The 12,796-nt window shown below is 33.8% G+C and overlaps 1 protein-coding gene across 1 annotated transcript in view; it reads left to right on the forward strand.

Moving 5' to 3' along the window:
- Positions 1–12,796, forward strand: part of arhgef12a (Rho guanine nucleotide exchange factor (GEF) 12a) — a 66,118-nt gene that overhangs the window by 33,577 nt on the left and 19,745 nt on the right. The window contains 12 exon segments of the mRNA XM_051129520.1: positions 279–377; positions 1,676–1,783; positions 1,899–2,027; positions 2,107–2,205; positions 2,287–2,397; positions 5,359–5,457; positions 5,945–5,987; positions 6,442–6,547; positions 6,667–6,792; positions 9,047–9,079; positions 9,667–9,784; positions 12,245–12,344. Of these exon segments, the coding sequence (XP_050985477.1) occupies positions 279–377; positions 1,676–1,783; positions 1,899–2,027; positions 2,107–2,205; positions 2,287–2,397; positions 5,359–5,457; positions 5,945–5,987; positions 6,442–6,547; positions 6,667–6,792; positions 9,047–9,079; positions 9,667–9,784; positions 12,245–12,344 (1,171 nt within the window).

A 12,796-nucleotide genomic window follows, 5' to 3' on the forward strand; every position in this document is an offset into this window, starting at 1 on the left:
TAAGTTGATAAGAATGAGGCCTTTCCTGTTGGGAGGTAATTTAGAGCTTCAGTTTAGCTGATAAGTGAGAGGACAGACTTAAGCTCCTCCCACTATATTTTGACACAGTAATCACCTTCATGTCTTGTAAACAAAGATCTGTCCTTCTAATTGTTTTGGAGAGCAACATAGAAGTAGACTTTTACAGAGCAGTTGTTAGGCTTATACTCGTCTGTTACACTCTGACTCTGTGTGTAAGACATCTGATTATATAGTATATGAAAATGTCCCTTCCTTAGGGACTGAAGGAGGACTACAGTAGAACTCCTACACCCAAACCACTACGGGACATCCAGGAAGCCAAGAAGCACATTCCACATCAGCAGGGCCATACACATGTATGAAATTTCTGACCAGTCTCAATTCTATTCATATTCAAAGCATCAGTAACACACTGTTAGGGAGATAAATATAGCTGTTATAAGATATGTTTAGATGTAGCTAGAGAAACAGAATTTTTTATTTAAAATTTTTACACAAAAACTTTATACAATCCAACCGTTTTTCAGCATTGATATCAGCATATTACCATGATTTCTGTATTTTGTGACAAATTCAGCTTTGCCATAACAGAAATGCGTTTTAAAATTAGTGCTGGGCAACAATTAATCACGATTAATCGCATTCAAAATAAATAAATTAGTGGTCAAATGATTAATTGTGCTTAATTGCATCCAAAATAAACGTTTTTGATTACATAATGTATGTGTACATACTGTGTATGTTTATTATGTATATATAAATACGCACACACAGTATATGTTTTGAAAATATTTACATGTATTACATTTATAGTCATCTAATTGATAAGTATTTTTGATATTTAAACAACATTTTTCTTAAATATAAAAATGCATGTGTTCATTTATATATACATAATAAATACACAGTACTCACACATATATTATGTAAACAAAAACTTTTATTTTGGATGCGATTAATCTTTTGACAGCACTAATTAAAATGGAAAAGTTATGTTAAATGGAAGTAATATTTCACAGTTGATGCTGTCAAATCGATTAATCACAATTAATTGAATCCAAAATAAAGGTTTGTTTACATGATATGTCTGTACTTTGTATTTTAATACATGCAAATATACACACATAGCTACATGTATATATGTAAGAAATATATGTGTAATATATTTTTATTTATACATAATATAAATCATATGTATGTATGTGTGTTTGTGTGTGTGTATATATATACACAGTATACACACATTATGGAAACTTATTTTGGATACGATTAATTGTGATTAATTGTTTTGACAGCACTCTTCACAGTATTACTTTTTTTAATGTGTGTTGATCAAATACATACAGCATTGGTGAGCATAATAGGTGGCTTTTAAAAACAATCTTATTTTCTTATGTTATTACATGACATTAAAATGTTATGTTTATATATATATATATATAGTCAAATTGTGTCATTTTGGATAATAACAGCTTCCCCTTTTTTATGCAATCATTTCTGGGCAAACAGTCTTCAGAGGATGCTAATTGCTTAATCTGATTGATATATTACTTGACCATTAATTAGAAATTGTTAGTTTCAAAATATCATGGATCTGACTGAATAGCTTTGAATTATGCTGCATGTATTAACTATATCTGAACCTCTGCTTTAGGAAAGTCTGTGTCTCAGGAACAGTGAAGATGGCTTTTGGGTGGATGAGGATCAGTATAAGGGAGATTTGAGCCCGGAGTGTTTTTGGAGTGGAAGTTCAGTGTCATCTGTAAGTGTACATTGCGCTCTCTCTTCTTTGAGATATCTTCACTGATCTGTTAAACAGGGGCACTTATCTTGAGTGTAGGTGTAATTAATTGTGTTTTTTGTTGTGTGATGTGCAGATCCAGCGCCGGTTCTACCCGGCCTCACCAGAGAGCCAAAGGGACTCCAGCTGTTCCAGTCCGAAGAGCAACCCCAGAGACAGCCTCAACTCCTGCCCATCCCCTGATGTCGAGGACTGCTCCGACCTGGTGAGAACCGCTGCGTTTGACAGACCTTTCCGTCTGATTTCTGATGAGCATGATTGTCACACCTTTCTGCTTCCCGTAGGATTCTCGTTTCTCATCCACCATAGGGAGTCCACCCTCCCGCCTGGCTTCAGAGATCATTGCTGCTGAAGATGATGACTTTGACACAGAGCAGGAGCAGGTATTTTCAGTTCCTTTCCGTCAAGTGCAGGGACCATGGTCTTGGTCACATGCCTCTTTAAACTGCTCTGATGTGTCTCAGGTGAATGGCCAGTGTAGCTGCTTCCAGAGTATCGAGCTGCTCAAGACTCGCCCTGCTCATCTTGCTGCCTTTCTGCACCATGTGATCTCTCAGTTTGACCCTGCACCTCTGGTGAGTTTCAGCAGTAATTAGCAATGCTTGCAAAGGCAAGTAAGACATCAAGGTCATGCTTTCTAAGCAATCAGATTTCATGGTTTTCACCTAAACTGACAATAAATTCGTCAACTTGGGTTGACCAAAAAAAAAAAAAAAAAAAATCAGAAGACCATCTTGTGAAGCTGTAAGCACATCTGCATCAATTTAGGTCACCGTATGTGAGAATTTATGAAATTGTTCTATTCTTTATAGAACAATTTCTTTATTGTTCTATATTCTTTACATGAGCAGAGGATCCAAATCTTAAATCATTCACAGCAAAAAACAAAACAAAACAGAAACATTACAAATTTAATTAAATAGGGAAACTGTGGCATATGCAATATTCCACTGAAGTCTTCATGTCACAACCCCTAATGTAACAGTCTGTTGCACAATGAATGCACATGTTTTTTCCTGTTCAGACTGCAAAAAAAACTAAACAAATTTTAATTGTTTTTTTATGCTTGTGTGAGCAAAGATATAGACTTGTTGGTACGAATAGGAGGATAACAGTTTGAATAAAAATAAAAAAAAGTATGATTATCAATGTTGAAAACTGCTTAATATTTTTGAAAAACTGTGATTTCGGTGTAATTTATTTGAAGTAGACATTATAAATGCCTTGACTGTCAATTTTGTGTGGTGACAGATAGAGCTCAACATGCTGCAACTTAAGAAAACACATGCAAATAGAAAAAACACCACCAAATTAGGAAAAAAGTTAGACAACACATTTGCTGCAAATACAGAAACACCCTGCAAATACTGCAAATACAACCAAATAAAGAAGCGCGCAGCAAATACTCCCAACTTAACCAAATACAGAAACGCTCAGAAAATACTCACAACTCAACCAAACACAGAAATGCTGTGCAAATACTCACAGCACAACCAAATACAGAAATTAACTGTAAATACTCACAACTCAACCAAATACAAAAACAAGCTGCAAATACTCCCAACTCAACCAAATACAGAAACGAGCTGCAAATACTCACAACACAACCAAATATAGAAATGAACTGTAAATACTCACAACTCACCCAAATTCAGAAATGCCCTGCAAATACTCCCAACTCAACCAAATACAGAAACGAGCTGCAAATACTCATAACACAACCAAATACAGAAATGAACTGTAAATACTCACAACTCAGCCACATTCAGAAATGAGCTGCAAATACTCCCAACACAACCAAATACAGAAACGAGATGCAAATGCTCACAACTCAATCAAATTCAGAAATGCCCTGCAAATACTCCCAACTCAACCAAATACAGAAACGAGCTGCAAGTACTCACAACACAACCAAATACAGAAATTAACTGTAAATACTCACAACTCACCCAAATTCAGAAATGCCCTGCAAATACTCCCAACTCAACCAAATACAGAAATGAACTGTAAATACTCACAACTCAACCAAATAAGTAAAATGCATTGCAAATACTCCCAACACAACCAAATACAGAAATGAGCTGCAAATACTCACAACTCAATCAAATTCAGAAATGCCCTGCGAATACTCCCAACTCAACCAAATACAGAAACAAGCTGCAAATACTCACAACTCAATCAAATTCAGAAATGCCCTGCAAATACTCCCAACTCAACCAAATACAGAAACAAGCTGCAAATACTCACAACTCAATCAAATTCAGAAATGCCCTGCAAATACTCCCAACTCAACCAAATACAGAAATGAACTGTAAATACTCACAGCTCAACCAAATACAGAAACGAGCTGCAAATACTCCCAACTCAACCAAATACAGAAATGAACTGTAAATACTCACAACTCAACCAAATACAGAAACGAGCTGCAAATACTCCCAACACAACCAAATACAGAAATGAACTGTAAATACTCACAGCTCAACCAAATAAGTAAAATGCCCTGCAAATACTCCCAACAGAACCAAATACAGAAATGAGCTGCAAATACTCACAACTCAACCAAATTCAGAAATGAGCTGTAAATACTCCGAACACAACCAAATACAGAAACAAGCTGCAAATACTCACAACTCAATCAAATTCAGAAATGCCCTGCAAATACTCCCAACTCAACCAAATACAGAAATGAACTGTAAATACTCACAGCTCAACCAAATACAGAAACGAGCTGCAAATACTCCCAACTCAACCAAATACAGAAACAAGCTGCAAATACTCACAACTCAATCAAATTCAGAAATGCCCTGCAAATACTCCCAACTCAACCAAATACAGAAATGAACTGTAAATACTCACAGCTCAACCAAATACAGAAACGAGCTGCAAATACTCCCAACTCAACCAAATACAGAAATGAACTGTAAATACTCACAACTCAACCAAATACAGAAACGAGCTGCAAATACTCCCAACACAACCAAATACAGAAATGAACTGTAAATACTCACAGCTCAACCAAATAAGTAAAATGCCCTGCAAATACTCCCAACAGAACCAAATACAGAAATGAGCTGCAAATACTCACAACTCAACCAAATTCAGAAATGAGCTGTAAATACTCCGAACACAACCAAATACAGAAACGAGTCACCTGTTGCAGTTCCTATTAAACATTTCTGATGTGGTCTGTGCGTATTTGAAATGCATTTCTCTATTTGGTTTGGTTTCTGTATTTGCACACATTGAGTATTTGCAGCACATGTGTTGTCAAACTGATGAGGATGCTTTAATTTTTATTTTCCATTTGCAGCAAGTTGAACTCTCTCGGCCACCGTAATTCTAAACAATTTAATGCCTTCTTGCTGGATAAAAGTATTAATTTCTTTAAAAGCTCTTAAACAAAATATTTGAAACTGTTTATTAGTGATTATATCTGTATCGTCAGTCGTGTTTCAGATTGAAATCGGTCAAACAAATTCACAAATCTGTTTCAAATTGCTGTTTTTTTGCTCAGTGCCTCTTCCTTCCCTCCACAGCTCTGCTACCTGTACGCTGACCTCTACAAACAGACCAACTCCAAAGAAACACGGCGCATCTTCATGGACTTCTTGACGTTCTTCTTAGACCGGGGGGCAGTAAGTGAAGCTTTTCACACCTCGTCTCTTCTCGCTCAAACCCGTCATTGTCTGCTCTGCCTTGGTATCATTTGGTCTGCGGGCAAGTTGAGGCAAAAGCCTGTATCCACCCAGATCAACCGTGCCTTTTGTCCTAAGAGGTGTGTGGAGGGTTACTCCTTTCCCAGCACCCTCAGGGTCAGGAAGCAAACACGCTCTCAGACAACCTTTTACCTCCACGGTCATCGCATATTGTTGTTCTCGAACTTCGTGTACATGTGTGTTTGTGAGTGGGTGCGCGTCTTCCCTGCAGCAAACTTTGTTCTCTTTCTGCCAGATGGACGGGTAGTTCATTTGTAACTCGTGCATATTTTTTTCCCACGGCTCTGCTGTTTTGCTACATTGTTATTTTAGTGTTTGTAGTTGTTTTACAGAGGAAAAAAATAATAAATAAAAACTGCTGCTTTTATCAGAAAGACCTTTTTAATTTATTATTTTTGTTCAACAGAATTTGAAAGTCGCTGTGCCTGAATCCATCTCCTCTGAGCTCGGTAAGCACAGTTAATTTTAGAAACGTCTAAATGGAAGTCGTTCTCACCCTCATCCTGTTGTTTGTGTGTTCATTTCAACATCCAACCACATAATCATTTCTCAGCCCTCAGTGGGAAACCTGCAATTGTTCAGAAAGCACAAATCCTGTTTAACATTCATGTTGACTATTCATGTAATTATGGATTTAGCTTCTGAAGCACTTGGTCACTCTGCCCTTGTGTCATGTTGACATCTTAAAAAGGCAACATGTTTAATGACACGCACTGATGCCATTTCTATTCATGCAGGTTGTTTACTGGTCATATATGGGTGTGTGTGAGAAATGTTTTAGTGTTGTACCTAACTATAATTTGGGAACAGAATTGTCCTTTTGGGACATTTGAGAATGTCCTCAATTGAAAATGAATTTATAAATAATGCAAATAGTAATTTTTTTTGTGTGCGTGTTGTCAGAGCGACGGAGACCAGAGCTGATTCCTGAGGAATTACACAGGCAATATATACAGACAATGCAGGAAACTCTCCTTCCGGATGTACAGAGAAACTTGGAGGACTTCAGGTCAGGATTATAGACATTCTCATTTCATCACTGACCTCTGCTGCCACATTGCACTTTTTCAGACTGACAGTAACACACTGACAGTGACACCTACAAAACAACTGCATCCACTCTTACAGGCAGAAGCGCAGTATGGGCTTGACCTTGGCTGATGTAGAGCTGTCTCGTCTGGACTCTGAACAGCCGGCTCTGGAGAGAGAAAGATCATGCGCTGAAAACATCCTCACCAAAATAGATGACGTTCTGTGAGAATCTCACACACTCTTTTAGTCTCTGTACATCAGGGCTGGACGATTATATTAAATAGTAATGATACATTTGCAGTGATTTTACTGATGATTTTTAAACAAAACAATGTACATTTTATTTGGCCATTAAGTGTTTTTTTGACATTCATGACATTAGTGTAGTATTTCATAATCGTAGTCTTTCAAAATCTTGTGGAATAGCTATTAATAATATGTCTGATTTATTTTTCAGTTTCAAAAATGTTATAATTGGTTGAAATTTATTTATAAATTATATGTTTTAATTTCAGCCTTTGTTTAAGAGTTTGATTTATGTATTTTGAATACATAAATATCAAAGTACAAATTGAGTTAAAATCTTAAAAAAAGTTATTTTTTAGCTGTTTTGGTGAATAATTATTCAGCTACAGTATATCATTTTCACAGCCCTTTTTATTTATCTATTTAAGAGCAAATTTTAGCTCTATTACTAAATAAAAATTATATTTATATCATCACCCTTTTTAGCCCTTTTATGTGTGTTTCAGGACAAATACATAAATAGCAAAATATAAATTTAATATTGTCAGTAGACTAAGAAAAGAGAAATTTATTAGCTATATTGTTAAATAAAAAATTAAATAAAAATGATTTAGCTATATCATTATCACCCTTTTAGCCGTTTTATTGATCTATTTCAGAGAAAATACATAAATAGCTAAATATAAATTTAATATTGTTAATAGACTGAGAAAAGAGAAATTATTTAGCTATATTGTTAAATAAAAAATTAGCTATATTGTCCTTAAATAAAAATGATTTAGCTATATCATTGTCTCCCTTTTAGCCCTTTTATTGATCTATTTCAGAGAAAATACATAAATATCAAAATATAAATTTAATATTGTCAATAGACTAAAAAACAAGATTGTTATATTGTTAAAAATGCAGTTATATTGTTCTCAGATAAAAGCTTATTTAACTATATCATCACCCTTTTAGCCCTATTATTTATCTGTTTCAGAGAAAATACATAAATGTCAAAATATAAATGTAATCTTGTCAATAGACTAAATAAGATAAATTATTTAGCTATATTGTTAAAAAATTAGCTATGTTGTTTTCAAATAAAAAATGATTTATCTATATCATCACCCTTTTAGATATTTTATTGATCTAATTCTGAGCAAATTTATAAATATCAAAATAAAAAGAGAATGTTGTCAATAGACTAAAAAAGAGAAATTTAGTTATATTGTTAAAAAATTTGATATATTCTCAAGTAAAAATGATTTAGCTATATCATCACCTTTTTAGCCCTTTTATTGATCTATTTCAGAGCAAATACATAAATATCAAAATATAAGTTTAATATTATCAATAGACTAAAAAAGATAAATTATTTAGCTATATTGTTAAATTTTTGCCGTATTGTTCTCAAATAAAAACGATTTAGCTATATTATCAACCTTTTAGATATTTTACTGATCTAACTGAGAGAAAATACATAAATATCAAAATATAAATGTAATATTGTCATTAGACTAAAAAAAGAAATGTAGCTATATTGTTTAATAAAAAACTAGCTATGTTGTTCTCTAATAAAACAATTTAGCTATATTATCACCCATTTAGCTCTTTTATTGATCTATTTCAGATAAAATACATAAGTATCAAAATATAAATTTTAAGAAAAAAAATATTTAGCCATATTGTTAGATAAAATGTGCTATGTTGTTCTTATATAAAATGATTTAGCTAAATCATTATCACCCTTTTAGCCCTTTTATCGATCTATTTCAGAGCAAATGTCAAAATATTAATTTAATATTGTCAATAGACTAAAAAAGAGAAATTATTTAGCTATGTTATTAAATAAAAATGAGTTATGTTGTTCTCAGATAAAAATTATTTAGCTATATTATCACCCTTTAGCTCATTTATTGATCTATTTCGGAGCTAATACATAAATGCCAAAATATAAATTTAATATTGTCAATAGACTAAAAAAAGATAAAATATTGATCTATATTGTTAAAAAAAAGCTAAATGATTAGGCTGCATCACTATCAGAGCAAATTAATACATTTCATATTGTCAGTAGACAAAAAAATATGTAGCTACATTGTTCACTGTTTTAACTTATTTATGCATTTCACTCAAAATATGTTGAATATCAAAATCTATTTTAAATATCATCTAGCCCTACTCCACATACTCAAGATTGTCTTCTCAATGACTGTCCTCCATCTTACATATGTGTCTCTTTCAGGCTGACTTCACAACCCACAGAAGAGGAGAAATGGTAAGAATTTTTCATGTTCTCCACTGGCAAAACTCATCCATAATGATCAACAATAAAGACATTAAGAATGAGGGTTATTTGATTGCGCATAAAGACGCTGTGTTAGATTTGTTTATAAATTGTCAGCCTGGGGTGCACCAGCATATTGACACTTGATACAAATGCAAGATGCTGCGGAACAGAGCGACTTAATGAGATTTCTAATCTTCTAGCTTTATTCTAGTCCTCATTTACCATAATGTAGGCAAACATATTTGAGATGCCATATGGAAACACCACAAGCCTGTATGATTTATGAATGTTCAGGACATATGTGAGAAGATAGACTGTGAACTTGTGCGCGTGTGCACGTGAGTTTAGAGACATATGGCAGAAGGCACAATAAGATAGGAGTCATGTAGAACAGGAGGAGTTGGCCACATGGAGCCAACAGCACTCAACAGGCACAACACAACCCTCAGAGACACAAATCTAAATTAAGAAATGAAAGACTTCGATGCTCAGCGCTGTGCTCTAGTTACTAAGCTTGGACATGGAGTGGGAAAAGAGTTAAATTCAATCCTAATACACAGTTTTGTCTCTTCCAGCAACACTTTACAGTATGTGATCTTTATGTACATGAAGCATCTTGGAGTTCGGGTGAAAGAGCAACGAAACCTGGAGTCCAAACGAGTTCGAATTAATTTTCTTCCTTCCAAACTAAGGGTATATGCTTGTACTGTTTTCTGCCACCTTACATTTTCATGTTTCTACCACATAACTCTGTTCCAAAACCTGGCTTGCTGTCTGCTAGGGATGTGTGATATGTATCATCTGCGATATTCGATTTGACTATCGATTATATCAGAAAAAATGTAGAACAAAATGTAGGTTAGATTACTGCGTGTGCGCATTTAGAGTTCACGCTTTCACGGCGTGATTGACTCTGTTAAAATACATTCAGAATTCCCCCAAAATTTAATATAAGGGGCATATATGCCCCAATATGACTTTTATGTCTTATATAACGTTAATAGGTTACATACACCCTGCAGAATCTGCAAAATGTTAATTATTTTACCAAAATAAGAGGGATCATTCAAAATGCATGTTGTTTCTTATTTAGTACTGACCTGTGTTTTTTTTGTTTAGTGATTGTTGTATATGAGTTCATGTTCTTCAGAAAAATCCTTCAGGTCCCACAAAATCTTTGAATTTCAGCATTTTTGTGTATTTGAACCCTTTCCAACAATGACTGTATGATTTTGAGATCCATCTTCTCACACTAAGGACAACTGAGGAACTTCTTTTAGAGCATCAGTGAGTGCTTGCACCTTGCATACGAGTCCCTCAGTTGTCTTCAGTGTGAAAAGATGGATCTTAAAATCATACAGTCATTGTTGGAAAGGGTTCAAATACACAAAAATGCTGAAAAACAAAGAATTTGTGGGACCTGAAGGATTTTTCTGAAGAACAGCGGGCAGTTTAACTGTTCAGGACAAACAAGGGACTCATGAACAACTATCACTAAACAAAAAAACACAGTTGTGGATCATTCAGGTAACAACACAGGTGTATGTAAAATTGAACGAGGTAATTTTTATAAATTTACACCCTGCAGAATCTGCAAGATGTTAATTATTTTACCAAAATAAGAGGGATCATTCAAAATTCATGTTATTTTTTTATTTAGTACTGACCTGAATAAGAGATTTCGCAAAAGATGTTTACCTATAGTCGACAAGAGAAAATACTAGTTAAATTTACAAAAATGACCCTGTTCTAAAGTTTACATACGCCTGATTCTTAATACTGTGTTGTTACTAGAATGATCCACAGCTGTGCTTTTTTGTTCAGTGATAGTTGTTCATGAGTTCATGTTCTTCAGAAAAATCCAGTTTAACTAGAAAATGGTTTTAAACAAAGCCACAACAGAATTGAGGAACACACAACACTGTTCCGTTACTGAATCAATAAGACGTTTGAACGAATCGTTCGAATAATTGACTCTCTCATGCAGTGATTTGCCTCCACCTACTGGCAATTTTTAATTTATATTTAAAAGTGTATTCAAAAAAATATTTAAAATATCAGTATTCAACTTGTTTTTGTTCTGTTTTTTTTCCCCCAAAACATTATTCATGCATTTGTAACTGTAGGTTATATGTTTTCATGTCCTGCATTAAACAGTCTGTGTAAATGCATCTAAATGCCACATCTGATTCAAATTATGTCCCACCTCTGCATTGCAAACTCAAATTTTGTTGACACTGATTTAATTTGTTTGGTAACAGCCCTTTAATGTCTTACTATTTGAATTTATTGAGTAAATTGAAGAATTTGACACAAAAGATGATGCATACAATTAAAAAGTAAAAATGCCCATAAAAGGTAACAATCAATTTAAACTTTTTAAAAAAGGTCATTTCTGTTGCTCCTGCAAACTAACCACCTCACATAATAGGAAGAAAATCAAAAACTCTGGGAGTCAGCTGTCCACGGCAGTCCTAAACCTGTCAAAGTACCAGCACAATAACACGCTCAGCAAAATATCGTCTAATTATCATTATCGACCAAATTCCAGAAAATATCAAGATGTCATTTTTTTTGTCTTTATCGCACACTCATACTGCCAGTTACCTACTGAGGGAACATCCTATCAGAAACTCATTTGACTGATTTGAAATGTTCTTTGTTCAAGAGTTTGACATTAATATAGTTTTGTGTTAGCATATTAATCTAATAAAAAAGTGCACACATTAGAATCTTTTTTTTTTTTGTTTTTTTGTTAGATCTAAAAATGATTGTAAAATCAAAATAAAATATTACTATTGTACTGTAAAATAAAATTAAGAAATTTAGCTTTTAAATCAGTCAAATATTTTACTACATTACACGGGGATGTTTTGTGGTCATGTTGAAGCGAATGGAATCACATTGATTTGATGTACACGAGTAATCACGATCCACAATCCATCTATAATGAACATTATTCTCATCCTATATGTATTGCTTGTTATGTAAAGATACACGCAGGCATAATTACGGCCGAAGCAAGCTTATGATGTCTTGAAATGCTCCCTCTATTGGCAGTTTACTAGGTTTTGGAACAGAGCAATTATCTTCTCAGTCTTCCCATGGCAATGTCGTTAGCCTGAGGATTGTTGTTTTATCCTTCCTCAACAGAAAAGCAAAACAGAGAAGGAAGGGGAGGAGAAACTGAAAAGGCCTCGCTTTCCCATCCGGGTGCCCCCGCGGTGGCCCAGTCGCCTCGATTCAGTACCATGTAAGTCTAATGTGCAGTTCTACAACCTGCAGCTATTGAAGACACTGACTTTCTTTCTTAAGGCTTTTAATGTTTTTGTGGATTTAGAACCGCCATTAACCAGTGGATGGTTTAAAAAATGTAATGGACATGTATTGTTTACAAGCTATGAAACAGTCTTTGATGTTATTTAATTAAAACATCAAAAAGGCTTATTAGTAGGCTTGGCTTTTTTGTTGTTGTTGTTTTTTATCAAGTTAGCATGTTAAAATATGTTTATTCTGCAGTCAAATATACGCTACCATGCAAAATTTTAACATAAGTATATATATATATATATATATATATATATATATATATATATATATATATATATATATAATTATTATTATTATTATTATTATTTTTTTTTTTTTTTGGAGGGAATATTTTTAATTTAGCAAGTATTGATCAAAAGCACAGCACATTTTATA

This window comes from Labeo rohita, chromosome 15 (assembly GCF_022985175.1).
Source record: "Labeo rohita strain BAU-BD-2019 chromosome 15, IGBB_LRoh.1.0, whole genome shotgun sequence".
Lineage (NCBI taxonomy): Eukaryota > Metazoa > Chordata > Actinopteri > Cypriniformes > Cyprinidae > Labeo > Labeo rohita.